The sequence below is a fragment of the Spermophilus citellus genome, assembly GCF_964194105.1.
Source record: "Spermophilus citellus genome assembly, chromosome: 3".
Lineage (NCBI taxonomy): Eukaryota > Metazoa > Chordata > Mammalia > Rodentia > Sciuridae > Spermophilus > Spermophilus citellus.
The window spans coordinates 16,989,336-17,005,587 of NC_138184.1; the positions used below are offsets into that span (position 1 = coordinate 16,989,336).

The 16,252-nt window shown below is 56.0% G+C and overlaps 1 protein-coding gene across 2 annotated transcripts; it reads right to left on the minus strand.

The window, feature by feature from the left end:
• Nucleotides 1-259: 259 nt before the first annotated feature.
• HOMER3 (homer scaffold protein 3) lies at nucleotides 260-8,362 on the minus strand. Of its 2 annotated transcripts, none has more exons than XM_081285559.1 (10): nucleotides 8,156-8,362; nucleotides 6,588-6,669; nucleotides 6,352-6,508; nucleotides 5,978-6,109; nucleotides 3,862-3,969; nucleotides 2,936-3,057; nucleotides 2,319-2,475; nucleotides 1,916-2,026; nucleotides 1,733-1,819; nucleotides 260-680 (listed from the first exon to the last, which is right to left on the minus strand). In XM_081285559.1, the coding sequence occupies exons 2-10, from the start codon at nucleotides 6,599-6,601 to the stop codon at nucleotides 489-491; spliced, it is 1,080 nt and encodes a 359-aa protein (XP_081141685.1). In that variant the 5' UTR covers nucleotides 6,602-6,669; nucleotides 8,156-8,362; the 3' UTR covers nucleotides 260-488. The 2 variants fall into 2 exon arrangements, with proteins under 2 accessions (XP_081141685.1, XP_081141686.1); XM_081285560.1 differs by lacking the exon at nucleotides 8,156-8,362 and adding an exon at nucleotides 7,441-8,119.
• Nucleotides 8,363-16,252: the final 7,890 nt, after the last annotated feature.

Sequence of the window (16,252 nt, forward strand, 5' to 3'; positions counted from 1 at the left end):
TGTAGCTCGGTGGTAAAGCCCCACTGGGTTCAATCCCCTATACAGACACCAGTTGGCCAAACAACATGGCTAAGCCCAAGGGGACTGAGGCAGAGGCACCAGGCAGAGCAGGCTCCAGGATATGTGACCTGGACATGCCTCTCACAGGCAAAAGGGCGTTGGGATCACCACAGGGATGCAGGGCAGCCAGGATCCATCCTGGAGGAGGCAGGTAAAGGGGGGGCGACGGGTCTGGTGCCTGCACACCACACACACACAGTCACACTTAGAAATGTAATCTGGGCACCAGCACATGCCCGTGGGTTCTAGAAATTCTACACAATGAAAAGCTCAAAAACAGGCCCCATGCTGTGAGTGGCCATGGCCAGGCCGAGTCAGGCTCCCTGGTCCCTGCCAGGGCAAACAGGCCCGCCTGTGCCGCCTGAGCCCCAGCCTCACCCCACGTGGGGATCCTTTAGGTAGAACCAGCCCCTGAGACCCAGCTCTGCTCAGGGCGCAGCCTCCGCCAGGCGGGCCAGGCCTTCTCTGAGTTCGCTCAGCTCAAACAGCCTGACATCCAGCAGCTGTGCGGCCCGGCCCACTTCTGCCCGCGCCCGCTCCCGCTCGGCCCGGGCCTCTTCCAGGCTGCGCTCTGTGGCCCGCAGTTGGTGCTCCAGCTCTGCGTTGCGTGTCTCCAGGTCCTGTGGGGACAGGGTAGCGGAGTTGGGGACCCCAACAAGTCTCAAGGGTCATCAGCCCTGACTGGGTACCCAGCATCTGAGGGCGCTGGGCTGGGACCTGTTTGTCTCACAGCCGCCTCTCTGCACCTCTGCTCTGCCCAGCACTCCCTGTCCCCAGCCATCTTTTTTTTTTTTTTTTAATGATGATGATTATTGTCCTTATTATTTTTTTTTTAAAGAGAGAGTGAGAGAATTTTTTAATATTTATTTTTAGTTTTCGGCGGACACAACATCTTTGTTTGTGGTGCTGAGGATCGAACCTGGGCTGCACGCATGCCAGGCGAGCACGATACCGCTTGAGCCACATCCCCAGCCCTGTCCCCAGCCATCTTGAGCATCATAGAACCAATTGTGGTTCTCCTCCACTTAAAGCCCTCCTATGACTCTCGCAACACTGGAAATAAATGCACATCCCTAGGGGTGTGCTGGGGCTCTCCTTTCCTTGCTCATTCCCACTCAGCCTTTTTGAGCCTTGCAGTTCTTTAAACACTCTGGCTTTCTTCACACCTCAGGGCCTTTACACATGCTGTGTGCCCAGAAGATGATAGGGATCACTTCCCCAACTTTTCTCCCCAGGAATCTTTGGGAGGCACCAGCCCCTTTAATATCTCCATGTATTGGGCACATAGGAAGTACCCCATGAACATTTCTTGAAGACTTCAGTGAAAGCTAAGCCTGCCAGACCTGGGTTCAAATGCAGTCTCTGTGACCTCAGGCCAGAACATTTTGAAGATTTGATGGGGTTAAGCAATGGAATTAGCAAGGACTGAGAAAGTGCTTTGAATGAAGGACAGATATGAAACTACTAATTACTGTTGTTTATAAAGCACCTACTAAGTGTCGGGAATTCTGTGGGTCTAGACTTCCCAATTCTTCATGACGCTAGATGGATATGGTCCTGATCCACTTACAAATGAAGAAATTAAGGCTCAGGGACATAGACCCCAAGTCTGTCCTATCCAGGGGTTGGATACCCATTCTCCGTCACCCCACACCCTGGCACCCCCACACACCTGCACCTTCTGTTGGGTCTCCTCCCGCTCTGTGGCATCCGGGGTCTCTCGAGGACCACCAGTCTGATTCTTCAGCGTCTGGATCTCCTAGGGGAGAAGGGTTCCCAGGGTCTGTTTGGGGGTCCTGGATCCACAAGGGAAGCTGATGGAAGGCAGGGCTCAGGGACCACACTTGGTGCTCACCTGGTCCTTTGTTTGCACCAGGGCTTCCAGCTGCTCCAGCGACTGACTGGGCACCTCCTTCTCCACGACAGGAGCTGTTTCTGCAGCTGCCTGGGCCTCCAACTCGGCCACCTACACCCACAGGAAGCTCAGCACAACACCCCAGCGTGTGCTGTCCCATTGCTCCCCAGGCCCCTGGAGAATCTGCCTCCTACTCATTCTTGGTAGGTGGTACCACCCCTCCTCCGGGTAGTTTGGACTTCAGAGCATGACGGACCCTCTGAGGCTTTCAGTCTCAAGACCCATTTTACAGAGCAAGAAATTGAGGTCCGAAATGATCTGCTGAAGTCATTCGGCCATCCTGGGAACCCCTCTGCAGTTGCCAGAGCCAGACAGTGTCTCTGGGAGGGAAGGGTGCCCTCACCCGCTGCCGCAGCCGCTCAGCCTCTGCACGCTGGGCCTCCAGCTGCTGCCTCCACTGCGCTGCGGCGGCGTTTGCCTCCCGCAGGGCGCCTGCCAGTTTATTGTTGCTGTCCTGCAGCGCAAAGAACTCGGCCTCCCACTGCACCTCACCCACCGAGCTGTGGAGAAACCGGGGTCGGCACGAGGGGTAGATAAGCCCCAGGCTGGGGGCGGGGCTAGGCTGGAGCGGGGCGGGGCGGGGCCCAAATAGCGTTGAGCTAGGGAATTGGGCGGCGCTGGGCAGGCTTAGTTCTGTCCCTGACCGGGTCAAAATAGACACGTGACATTAGCCCCAGGACCTCGTCTGAATGGGAGACTTGAAGCATCCCACTGGGGCATGGCCAGAACGGGGTAAGGAGGCGTGAATGAGGGAGGAAGGACTCCAGAACGGATGAGAGGGGGATGGAGCCAGCCCTAGGGAGGCGTGGTCCGGCTGGGGATCGGGCAGGATCTGGGTCAGCCTCCTCCCCGTCCCGGATCTCGGATCCACAGCCCGAGCGCCTCCTCCCTGCCCCGCCCACCTCGCCCCGCCCGCTCCCTAGGCCCCGCCCTGCCCGCTCCCTAGGCCCCGCCCCTCACCCCTCCGACAGCATCTTCTTTAGCCGCTCCCGCTCGGTGGGGCCCGGGGCGTCCGCGCTCTGGCTGCGGAACAGTTTCTCTTCGCCTGGGCCATTGGCGCTGACGAGGGGGCTGGGGGGCACCTGCGGGTGAGGATGAAAGCGGGGTGACGGTGAGTGGTGGCTTCAGTCAAGAACGGCTTAGAAAGTCATAGTTGATGTCAGGGCGGAAGTCCCTGCGGTCATGACTGGGGTCAGAGAATCTGAATTGACCTGCGGACCCCAGTAGGTCCTTCCCAGTACTGGCATCTAGGCGCATCCCTCCCGTCCTCACCCACCCTCTATGGCTCCCTATGACCCCTGGACTGGACTTCCCAGCCTCCCACCTTGCCCCGCTGGGCTTTCACCAACCCCTGAAAACACAATCTGCAAAGCTAAACGCTGCCCAGAATCTAATTGCTCCAAGCTGTTCCCTCGAGCACTGCTCTTCCCTGGGACAGAATTTCAACACACTGTTAAGAACGGCGCAGGAAGCCCTCCCCAGGCGGAATTTGCATCTTCGGAGCAATCTCACTGCCTGGGCCTGCAGCCCTGAGGACAGAGACAGCAACTTTCTCATTTCTGAAACCCCTGTACCCAGCCCCGGGTCTGGCACACCGCAGCTGCTCAATAAATTATACCGAAAATAAATGAATGGGGGTAGTGCCCAGAGACAGATCGCTGTTCTGCTCACCCCCCTTAGCTATTTTAACTTCCAGTCTTCAATTCATTCTGTCATCTGAGCTGATTTTGAGCCCAAGCCAAGCTAAACCTCCTAAGATGTGCTCCATGGCCCAAGCCCTGCCTCCACGGTCTACTGTTAGGGTTATCTGTGAGCATTTTCTCCTAGGTACCACACAGTGCATGGCTGATTCAGAGATGCCAAGAGGAGGGGCAGGGAATGCTCACCTGGTGGGAGGCAAGCCCTAGGGCAGGGCTGGTGAGCTCCCCTCCATCCTGAGATTTCTCTCGGGCCAACCTTGCTGCTTCCTTCACTTCCTGGAACTTCTCAGCAAACTGGGGGGCGGAAAGCAGAGGTGAACAAACTCTCCAGCCCCTCTCCAGCCTCCCACCAGGTCACTCCCACCCACTGCCAGCATTGTTACCTTGGAAGGGACCTTAGGAACTGTGCATACCCCCTTATCTCACACACCGAAAGGGGCAAGTTGGAAAATGATGTCCCCTTGAGCAGAATGGGTACCCTGGTGGGAGGGATGTTCCCGGAGGTGGCAGTAAGTACACTGAGAGACATTAAGAAAGGGATTCCCTTTTCCTCTCTGTCAGGCTTATTTCAACAAGGAGAGCCTCTGGCTGGTGCTGACTTTTCTTTAACACCTGTTAACATTCCTTTATAACAGAGAGAGGAGGTCTTGCACTTGGAGCCCCTGAGAGGGAGGCATCGACAGTCAGAGAGTAATTACCTGCTTCCAGTTTTCATTAAGCCAAGCATTTACATTTACTACCTAGCTCTGGCAAATAAACTTGTTCTCCAGTTAAGATAGAAAGTGTTTTTTCATTTGTTTGTTTTGTTTTAATTTTAAAATAAGTTCCCTTTGTTTAAACCTTTTTTTTTTTTAACCAGGTGTGGTGGCATGCCCTGTATTCCTAGCTTCCTGGGAGGCTGAGACAAGAGTTTGAGGCCAGGAGTTTGAGGCCAGCCTGGGCTGCACAGGCAGACCCCCATCTCAATAAATAAATAAATAAAAATGTTTAGGGTCTGGGTGTGGCTCAGTGGTAGAGCACCTGCTTAGCATGAGCCAACACCTCCAAACAAAAACTTTTTAAAAATTATTTAGAGTCACACCACTAGACTCATGCAAAGGTATTCAGTGTAATTCACTGGGGGAAAATTATCTTTTCAAAAACAGACCCCTGAGCAGGGCAAGTTGGTACATGCCTATAATCCCAGAGGCTCGGGAGGCTGAGGCAGGAGGATTGAAAGTTCAAAGCCAGCCTCAGCAATTTAGCCCTAAGCAACTTAGCAAGACCCAGTCTCTAAATAAAATATAAAAAGAGCTTGGTGCTTAAGCAATCCTGGTACCAACCAACCAACCAACCAACCAACCAAAAAGCAGCCCCCTGGATTCCATCCCCTAGCACTGTAAACAAAACAAACAATAACAACAACAACAAAATGCCTAAAAATAACAATATTCATGTGGGGATAAAATGAACCTCTGGCTCTACCTTGCACCACCCACAGAAGTTAACTCAAGACCTAACCTTGAAAAGAACATTGTAATGCTTCTAGAATAAAACAGAGAAAATCTTCAGGGTACAGGAAGCATTAATCATAAAAAGAAAGAAAAAAAAAGAAGAATGGATACAGAAAATATCCTGAAGAAGGGAGGTAATAGCTGAGTACTGCTGGGAAAGTGGGGAAGGACCCCTAGTCCAGGCACCAGGGCGATGACCTAAGGGCAAGGGTGTACCTAAAATTGAAGCAAGTGGCCAACAGAACCAGGATTCAAACCAGGGAACTAGAAAGGGCTTCTTGCTCATCTTTTCCCCCCAGAACTAGGGAATGAACCCAGGGTGCCCCACCACTAAGCTACATCCCCAGCCTTCTTTATTTATTTATTTTTTTAAAGTTTTGAGACAGGGTCACACCAAGTTGCTGACGCTGGCCTCAAATTTGTGATCCTGCTGCCTCAGCCTCCCCAGCATCTAGGATTACTGGCATGTACCACCTGCCTAATTCTATGTGCCCATTCTTTTTGTTGTTGTTTCCAGGATTGAACCTAGAGGCGCTTAACCACTGAGCCACATCTCCAGCCCCTTTTTATATTTTATTTTGAGACAGGGCCTTGCTAAATTGCTGAGGCTGGCTTTGAACTTGCAATCCTCCTGTCTCAGTCTCCTGAGCTTCTGGGATTACAGGTGTGCAACACTGTGCCTGGCTCTGTGTACCCAATCTGCCACTGAGTACACAGAGGCCAGGTCCTGTGCACTGTCCCCTAGTGAGACCAGGTGAAGACTTAGGCCCAGGCCCGTCCCTCCCCTCTGTTCCCTCCATGCCACCTACCTGAGTCAGATGCTGCTCAGAGGCAAAGCCAAGGCCGTAGACTGTGTTGGCACGACTGTCTGCCCACTGCCCAAACTTCTGGGAGGTTTTGGTAAAGGTCATGTTGGGGGTAACAGTACTGTTGATGATGGCCTGTGGGGATTCAGAGATCAAGGTTGAAGGGCCTGATGACAATGCACATGAATTCCTGGATGAATGAGCACCATTTTGTCTTAGGGCTTCAGAGGTCACTGCTCTGAGCCATTTCAGGAGGAAGAGATGGCTGAGAAAGGGCCAGGGTTCCTTGTTTCCCAGAGCACCCAGCAAGGCAATGACCAGACCCAGGCCTATCTCCTGGGGCTCTAGTGCCTATACCCCATCCAGATCCTGCCGACCTTAGCGCCCCCAATGCTGATGATGCGGTAGACATTGCGAGTGGCATCGTAGAAATAGGAGACGGTAAGTGCATGCTTGCCCGCAGGGATCCAGTTCCTCTTGGTGGCCGGGTCAATCTGGAACACGTGTGCCCGGGTACTGAAGATTGGCTGCTCCCTAAATGGGGAGAGGGGACTCAGTGGGGGATAAGCACCTCCAAGGAGCTCAGGGCTGGACAAGGTAGGTGGGAGCTTACCTGGCTGTGGACATTGGTCAGGCTGGGCTGGGTGGGCTCTAAGGAGCAGCCAGAGGGGTGGCAAGAGTGGCTGGCTTGGCCCCTGGGGACAGAGGGTCCTGTGAGTGTCTTCTCAGGTCAGGCTGAGAAGGCCAAACAGGTCCAATCTCAGGACACCACCAGGTGTACCATTTATAGAACTTTAATCAAAAAGGCATGACAATCAGTAGGTACCAGAGAGAAAGAACCCCATCATTCTCCATTTGGGGAAGGCCCCACAACATTCTGGGCAGGAGGCAGCTCTAGAGAAGACAAGTGGCCCCTAACATGTAATATAAACTTCTCATCATTCTGGTTACTGGGCTCCCCCATTGAAGCCTCTCCACCCTTGGGCTGGGTGGCAAGGCCAAGGATAACCCTGCTCAGTACTTTCCAGCACATTCAAGATCTGGAGAAGGGGGCTCCACAGCCTCCCAGTTGGTTCCAATAGCCACCGTCCCAGGAAGCCAGCAATGCTGATGGGAGGAGACTTCCTGGTCCTCAGGTGTCCCCAAACCTACATCCCAGGGATCTGCAGGGGATCCAATAGGGGGTTGGAGAAGTAGGACTCCAGGAGGGGGAGGGGCGGCCCCCAGCCCGGCGCCTACGAGGTCAGAGGGGGGAATGCCCCCCCATCGTGTCCTGGGCAGCTGCTATCCCGGTCACAGGGTCTGAAACCGGAGAACAGGTGGGGGAGGAGCGGCAGCTAAGTCCTGGGTTGGGGGCGGGTCCTGAGCCTGACAGGGGCTGAGGATTGAAGGGGTCCCCGGAACCCAGGCCCTTCCGGCCCGGCGGCTCCTGCCGCGACTCGCAGCATTTGGGAAAAGTTACTCACCAACTAGTCATGCGCCTAGGACGCCGCGGGCCGCGGGGTTCCCAACACCTCGCAGAGCCCAGGAACCCCCAATCGGGCTGGGGGCGAGAACTCATCCCAAGAGCCCCAGTCCAGAGGCCTGATATTCATTCAGGATCCAGACCCTCCCGCGTCAGGAGGGCACCCCGTATGCGCCCCAACTTCGTAACGCGCCGCCCAGACCCTGGAACTTCCCCGATCCATGCAACGCTGCCCTGGCTCCAGAACTTTAGGGACATCTCTTCTGCCTCCTCCAACCCAGGTCCGAAACTTCGGGGTCTTCCCTCCCTCGCCCCGCGCTACCTCCGGCAACCCCGGGTCCGGAACTTTGGAGACCTTGGCACTGATCTCGACTCCAGAACTCCAGGGGCCCCTGCCAACCCTCCAGTCCCTGGTCTGGAACTTCGAGGACCCCCTCTGCGCCGCTCTCCCAGCCCAGGTCCGGGACTTCGGGGAGCCGTTGGCGGATTTCTTCAATGCCGGGGCCAGAAATTTTGGAACCGCTCGCTCTGTCCCCTCCCGGACTCCGACTCCGGAACTTCGGGACCCCGGTGATTCCTCCAGCCCTGGAACTTCAGAGCTCCTTGCGCCGCCCCCAGCCCGGAGCCCAGAACTTCGGGGTCCCCCGCACCCTCTCCCCGGCCCTGGGGCTTGGCGGCCCCTGCGCTCCCGGCGCAGGATGGCCGGCCGGGCTCACCCTGCGGTGTCGGCGCCCGCCAGTGTCCGGGCGCGCGTCGGGTGCGGCCCCCGTGGCGGCGCTGACTCGGCGCTGCCGGGCGCCCCGCTCACTCCCTGGTTTCCCGGCCCGCGCCCTCCGCGCCGCCCTCCGCACCGCCCGCGCCTTTGTCTGCGCCGCCGCCGCCGCCGCCGCCCGCGCCGCCTCCGGTCCCATCGCGGCGGGTCCCGACGCGGACGCGGCCCGCCCCGCCTCCCGGGGCCGCGGAGGCCGCCCCGCTGCGCCCCCTGCCGGCCCTCGGCGGCGGGCAGGAGAGGGAGGAGGGAGAGGGAGGGCCGGGGTGTGGAGGGCAAGGGGACCCCCGGGACTGAGGAAAAGCAGCGAAGAGGGGAGGACCACGGGATGGGAGGGGGAGGAGGAGCTGGGGACACAGAGACAGAGGGACGGACATCCGGGATGAGGCAGAGACCCAGGCTGGAGGAGGCACAGGAAGCAGGTGGACAGAGTTGATTAGACAGAGATGTGACCTCACTCTCCTATAGGCTTCTAAGGGTCAGTCCTGGTTTTTGCTGCCTCTGCCCTCGTGCCCGGTACCATCCCCTTCAAACTGTGATGGGGGTCAGGTCCTTCCCCCACCAGTGGAGTTGGAGAGGATGGAGGGGTGCAGTAATCATTCCGACGATCTGCATACAATAGAGCTCAATGGGTGTTGCCAGGAAACTGGAGACCTAGGCAGGGAGATGGCTGGAAGTAGGACCAGGAGAGAAACTGTTCTATCTGTCCTCCCTCCCAGCCCTGATTGGGGGTATCCGTCTCCCTCTTTCTCCCTCAAGACACCAGTAAAAAATGTCAGCGATGTCCCGTTGCGGTGGCGCACAGCTGTAATCCCAGCCGCTCAGGAAGCTGAGGCAGGAGGATCGCGAGTTCAAAGCCAGCCTCTGCAAAAGCAAGGTGCTAGGCAACTCAGTGAGACCCTGTCTCTAATAAAATACAAAATTGGGCTGGGGGTGTGTCTCAGTGGTCGAGTGCCCCTGAGTTCAATCCGCGGTATCCTTCCCCCCAAAAATGCCATCAAAGGATCTGGGGGTATAACTCAGTGGTAGAGCCCTTGCCTAGTAAGCGAGGTCCTGGAATCCCTCCTCAGCAATAAATAAATGATAAAATGTAGTTAGTTCCAGCTACTGGGGAGGCTGAGCCAGGTTGGAGGGCAGTCTGAGTAACAGATATCCTGTCATCCAGCCCCGAAAAGAAAAGAATGGTTGAATCATCATTAAAGGTTATATGTTGTTAGAGGTTCCCAGAAGCCAAGTCCTGGGGGTGTCCGGCTCCCGGGTCCTGGGGACCCCTAAGGCCTGTGTTTCTCACAGGGAGCTCTCTCTTGCCACACTCGCCAGGTCCTTCTAGAACTTAAGCAAGACCTGCCTCCTCAGTCCTGAGCCCCCCAGTGGGTCCCACTTGTGAATCCTGTTGCTGCTGTTTCTCTGGAAACTTCTCCAAAGTCACACCTTGCTTTTGGGTTGGAGGGCAGAGTCCCTTTGGCCCTTTGGGACCAAGGTCTGCGGTTCCCCAGAGCTCGGAGCCTCACCCTTAAATTTCCTGACTTCCTCAGAGGTCGCTGCTTTTCATCTAAGAGACCTCTGCGCTTGTCCTCTCTCCCCCCCTCTTTTATTTCTGTTTCCTCCCAGCGTGAGTCACGTCCCTGAGCTGGTAGCCACCTTCCAATTACTCGTAGGTGAATTCCAGGTCATTTGTCTTTGGAGACTTACTCCCAGGCCACGATCTGAGTTCTCCTCCCTCCGGGCCTTTGCAGATCCTTCCACCCAGAAAGCCCTCTCTGCAAGCATCTGCTCCTCTGTCCTTCCAGCTCCGCTCCTGCCTTCTCCAGGAAGCCTCTGAAGTCCCAGGGCTTGGAGGGATTTTGACCTGTGTCTTCCTTTCTGAGGCCACGAGGTCTGTTACCTGTTTATGATACCGGGCGGGACCAGGCTGGGTCCTTCTCTAGGGCTGCCCATCCTGGATCCCCAGCTTCTCGGAGCACAGGAGCAGGTGTCCATCTCTGTGCCTCAGTTTCCTCAGCTGCTTCTGACTCCACGAGGCTTGTGCGGAAGCAAAGGATTTGGCTTCGTTCTCAGGCCTGAAGCCATGAAATGCCTGAACATTGTGGGGAACAAAGAAAATACCGTCTGTTCTGTTCAGAGAGTGACTTTTTCTTATTACCAACAAAATATTAAAAAAAAAAAAAGTATCTGGGATAGGTGCTGGAAGGGCCAAGTTGTCTGGAAACTGCTCACAGTTTGCCAAGGACTGGGCTGGCTGCAGAGCTGGGGCCATGTGGCTATTCTAGGGGGGTGGTTGGGCAAGGGGCCCAGGCAGACTTTGCTCCTTGTGTGGGCAGAAACAAGAATGTGAGAGAGAGTGCAAAGTTGAGTTGCTTCCCTGGACACCCCCCCTCTCAGGCCTCTGGGAGGTGTAAGGACAGGGCTGGCCTGGAGCAAACTCAACCTGAAGCTGTCTCAGCCAAGTGCAAGCTGAGGGAGTAGCTTCCTCAGTGTAGCCCTCAGTTTCCTAGCCTGGAGAACGGGCTGATGGTTGCAGGGCTGGAGGTGGAGCGGAAGCGCAGGGAATGTCCAGGCAGTATCTGTCCCCTGGGTGTAGACAGGTAGGGGGCTGCCCAGAGCTCAGACTAAGCTCTCTTCTGCCTGGGACTTGAGGCCTCTCTTCCAGGGATGGGAATGTCCTTGAAGGGCAGGCAGTGGTCACCACCTGAAGGCAGCTGATTAGATGTGATACCTGGGGGCGCAGGAGTGGTGCCAGGGAATGACCTTCCTATCATAGGAGGGAACAAGAAAGGACCAGGACAGCTCATTCGGCACTAGTGGAGCTGCATCTGCAGTGGTAGCTGCTTAGCCAGCTCTGTCTCTGCCTGGTTAAATCTGACTCAGTCGTTGGACCAAAGCTAAATCGCCTCTCCTTTCCCGAGGGTTCCTACCAACAGAGTAGGAGAGGTGCAGTCACTCTTCCCCAAAGCTGTGTGTCCAGCCTCCCGGTGTGGGCCCAGCCACCCCCTCGGACCTGATTACTTCACTTCTTACACGTTCAGTCCAGCACCTTGAGCCAGCCAAGCCGGCAGCAGGTGCTTTCAGAAAGTGGGGATCCCTAGGCCCCAGCCTTGGACCTCCATGGCCTCCAGAGTCACACGAGCCAGCCTTGCCTCTTACCAGCAGTGCAACTCTCAAGTCACTTTCCTCTCTCTGTGCCTCAGTTTCCCCCACTTATAAACTGGGCATTATATGTGGTGCCCAATTCTGAGGTTTACAGTAAGGATCCAATGAGTTCTTATGTGAAGAGAGCATGACCGTAGGTGCTTAATCAATGCTTGCTGTTATAAACATTGGTGATATATGGTTTTGATCCTGGGCCAAATTATTATTATTATTATTATTATTATTATTATTATTATTATTTTATTATTATTATTTTGGTACTGGGGATTAAACTCAGAGGCACTGGACCACTGAGCCACATCCCCAGCCCTATTTTATATTTTATTTACAGACAGGGTCTCACTGAGTTGCTTAGTGCCTCGCTGAATTCCTGCTTTGAATTCGAGATCCTTCTGCATCAGCCTCCCGAGCCTCCACACCCAACCCTGAATGAAATTCTTAAGATTTTCATTTTCAGGGGTTGAAGGATCCCAACAAGGGCATGAGTTCTGTAGGACAGAAATGGGTCCAACCTGCATTATATCCTTGAAATGGATAGCTTCCATCCACGTCTGTGCCCCTTCAACCAACCCCCACTCCGGTAGCCATAGCTAGTTGGGCCAGCCTACAGACCAACTCCTATTCACCCCTCAAAACCCTGCTACCAATGCCCCCATGTCAGGAAGCCCTCCCTCCTCTTCCTCTAGACCTTCTCCCGTCCCTTTCCCTTCTAACTCAGCCCTAACCCCATGGTTGGCAGTCTCTGTGTCCACCTCTCACTCCCCCAGCCTGAGTGTCCCTTGGTATACAGGGTGGACACGTGGGGGCCCTGGGGAAGGGAATTTGTTGATTTCACATTCCTTGGGGGAGACCCTGCCTTCAATTCAAAACTTAATTCTGTCCAAGACCAAACGTGATTCATTCAATGAGCAGCTCCGGGAAGCACAGAGCCAGGGTGGGGTTAGATGGTGGGGTCCGGAACTGGGTTGTGGACTTAATGTCCCAGGACCAAGGTGGGTTGGGGGTGTGAGGAGGCGGTGGGTGCCGAAGCCCCCTAAAGCTGGATCCCAGGTTCAGTTCCCGCGGAGCTAATTACCCTAGTTTGCCACATGCACTAATTACCTCCTGGGTGCCAGGTGGCTGGGCGGGGCTGCCCCATTTTGGGAGGTAGGTCGCCCGATTATTTTTGGATTCATCGTCCTTGAAGGTTCCAACATCCACCCGCGTGGAGGGCAGAAAGTGGGGCGGAGAGATTGCGGACACATCAGCAGGGACGCCATGGCCTTGGGTGGTGGTGGCCTCGGTGCTCTCTGAGCAGAGGGACTTGGGCGGAAGGCCTGGGGGTCTTTGGCACCCGGCCAGTGGCCGTGGGCTCTGGACTCGCTGAGAATCGGTCAGCTCCACAGCCCATTGGGCTAAACGTTTCTTTTGAACTTAGCACCGCTGGCGAGAGCGGGCCTGGGGCTTCAGGTGGACCTGGGTTCCCGTCCCAGTTCCCACTGGCCACTTCTTTGTGTCATCATCCACAGAGTGCTTTGGACAGGAGCATCTGCAAAGGCCCTGAGGTGGGGACAAACTGGGCCTGTTGGAAGAGCACTGGGAAGGCCAAGGTGGAATAAGGGTGGGGAGGTTGCTGAGACCTGGGGTGGGGGTCACGGGAGCTCAGCAGGGCTTTGTGGGCCGTGGTGAGGTCTGGGTTTAGTTCTGAAGGTGCTGGGGAGCCATGGGAGAGTGTGGAGCCGGGGAGGGAGGGGCACTTTGGGCTTCCCACCACCAGGCCTGGGCAGGGATTCGGCTCTTAAAAGGAAACGAGGTGTCTGTACCCGGGGAGAACAGAGACCGACCCGCTCTCTCTGAGCCCTGGTTTCCCCATCCTGAACAGTCCTTAGACACAGGTAACCCCGGGATCCTCTGGGCCCTCGCCAGGGAGGCCCCCCGACCTGGAAGCTCCCGGGTGCTGGTGGAGCAGCCTCCCTCCAGCCTCCAGCCTCCTCGCCACTTGCCCCCCCCCACATCCCACGCTCCTTCTGTGGCCTTGAGGGAACAGCTGTGGAACAGAGAGCGGGAGGCCGCGGGGAAGGCGGCATGGAGGGGCTCCGGGGGCCGTGTTCCTGCTTGGTGACAGCCCACGCGGGGCCTCTGGGCGCCGAATGTTCTCCCAGCAGCGGGTGACTCAGACACCACAGCCTCCTCTCTCGTGTGCCAGAGGAGGCCGCTCCTGGTCCTTGGCACTGTCCTGATTGGTGGCCAGCAGCCTGGCTGTGCCCCCTGGGATGCCAGCACCGGGCCCCTCACCAGGGATGCCTCCCCCCAGCCACACTGCTCTTTCCCCTGCCCCAACACCTTCTATGAACCTCACGGAGACTCAGCCTCCTTCCTGCCTGTGGGTCGGGCCCCAACTATGGCCTAGAACGCCAACTCGGGGACCCCCTCCTCCAGGAAGCCTTCCTAGCTCACCTGCCAACTCCACCAGCTCTGGCACCTCAGGGAGTGGGGGGAGGGGCAAGGGGTCTGAGCCTGACTTTGCCTCTTCCCCAGAATGGAGTCTTCTTGGAGGCCAGGCCAAGCCAGGCCTCTCAGGGGCCACACTTTTGTCCAGTGTGGGGGTGCTCAGAGGGAAACCTGGAAGGAAGACAATCACTGTGGCAGCTCAAGGCCAAGGCTGCCTTTTGGCCTGTGCTTTAACCTCCCCTGCTGAGTGTGGGTGTGTGTGTGTGTGGGGGGTGTGTGGGTGTGTTTCTAGGGATGGAACCCAGGGCCTCACTCTTCCTGAGCCACACCCCCAGCTCTTCTTATTTATTTCTCGACACAGGATCTCACTAAATTGCTGAGGCTGGCCTTGAACTTGCAATCCTCCTGCCTCAGCCTCCTGAGTTGCTGGGATGACAGGCGTGGGTCACTGTGTCTGGCTACAAAGGATAATTTCCGACAGCATCTTGTGAGGAGGAAAATCAGGTAAAACAACCGACCAATTCTAGAATGGTTGTTGAAGGCCACCCTGCCGAGGAGCTGATTTAGGGGAAAGGTCCTAAGGGAGAATGCGCTCAAGCCCCTTGGAGCAGCCTTGAGTGGGTGTGGCTGGAGCAGAGTGAGGGAGAGAGTCAGAGGCGCATGAGAGGCCTTGGGAGCCCCAGTGAGGAATGTGGGCTTTGGAGTCAGAGAACTGGGGAGCCACAGAAGGCTGTTTAGCAGGAGAGGGGCATGATCGGCTTTTCCATCATTAGATAAGATTGACCAGGCAGCCACATAATGATAGACGGAGGCTGCTGAATCTAATGCAGCTCTCACTGGCTACTGCATAGGGAGGCGAGCCCAGGACCATGTCTGAGAAACACGCAGCATTGTTATTATCACTTTCATTATTTTTCTAGGGATGGCCACAGGCTCAGAGCTCATATCCCTCCCAGGGCCTTGGGAGGAAGCTCATCTCAATAACCCCTTCCTGTCCTGTCCTCTCCCTCACAAGGCCCTGACGGCCCCAGGTCTTATCACTGAGATCCCAGGCACCAATGGGAGGAAAATATCTGCTTCCGGAAGCAGGGAGATCCTCCACCCCTGGAGGGGGTCACAGGGGACGCAGGCTGGGGAGGGAGGACCCCTACAGGAAAGACCCAAAGGGTTACATGAAAGCTGGGCACGGTGGCCCACACCTGCAATCCTGGCAACTTAGAAGGTTGAGGCAGGAGGATCGCAAGTTCAAGACCAGCCTCAGCAACTTAGTGAGATCCTGCCTCAAAATAAAATTATATAAAGAGGGCTGAGGTGTAGCTCAGTGCGAGCACTAGCCTAGCATGAGTGAGGGCCCTGGACTCCATCCGCAGCAGCTCCAAAAAAAAAAAAAAATATTGGGCCCCACTTCTCAAAACCCTTAACTCTGTTAAATAAATAAATCCCAAAGTAAATACGAATCAAAAGGCCAGAGTTAGGGAAGGGGCATCAGTACCCCTAGCCATCTGCTCCACCATCCCATCGTATCTGTGGTTCTTTAGTTTTGGGGGTTCTTCTGAGCTGGTGCTAGGCTGAGCCCTCAGGGGTCTCTTGGGGGCACTGCTGTTCTAGGGGCAACTCCAAAGGAGGTGATGAGCAGAGGTGGGGGAGTGGAAATACAGGTGGCGGGAGCTAAGGAGTCAGCAGTTAGCATCCTTGGGGTGCAGGGAGGTGGGGCCTTCCTGGGGACCTGGCTGCACGCGTGAGTGAGGAACACGTGGGTAAACGCAGGCGTATCGACCCGGGACAGCGGCCACACCTGTGGGGACTCATTCAGATGAGATTGCACATTCAGGGTGGTGTGGATTGGGGGCACCTTTCAGAGAGCAGCTGGGACACCATGGTGATGCTGGAGTCCATGTCACACAGTGTGTATGGTCACAGTGACTTCCAAGTCATACCTGCTGAAGACCTCCGCCCCCTGACAGCTGTGGTACCTGCCGGCGTGGGACTCCATGGTGTGGAGCAGCACCAGACCCTGAATAAAGAGCAGGAGTCTGGAGTCTGGCAGGAGGAGGGGCCCTGGGAAAGCCCCCGTGGAGGCCAGGCTGGAGATAGGCTGCCATGCACGGGGATGCTGGAGCCCCCACCATGGAGGCTGTCTATACGGGGCTCTCTGGGGGTAGCCAGCATGCTTAGAAAACATGGCAGTCCAAGCCCCACCCTTCCAATCCACCACTTGTTTGTTCACTCACACATCCCCCATCCATCCATTCATCCATCTCTCCATCTATCCATCCCATCCATCCATCCGTCCATATATTCACCCATCCTTCCATCCATATATCCATCCCATCCATCCAGCCATCCAGCCAGCTAACTATCTATCCATCCATCCATATATCCATCTCATCCATCCAGCCATCTGTCTATCCATCCAGCCAGCCAGCCAGCAAGCCATCTGTCCATCCATCCATCCATCCATCCA

Excerpts from the sequence above, each read along its gene's own strand:
- HOMER3 (XM_081285559.1), bottom strand. Across the intron at positions 6,110-6,351 it reads TCAGCATTGGGGGCGCTAAG|GCCATCATCAACAGTACTGT; the intron begins GTCGGCAGGATC and ends GAATCCCCACAG. Across the intron at positions 1,820-1,915 it reads TGGTGCAAACAAAGGACCAG|GAGATCCAGACGCTGAAGAA; the intron begins GTGAGCACCAAG and ends CTTCTCCCCTAG.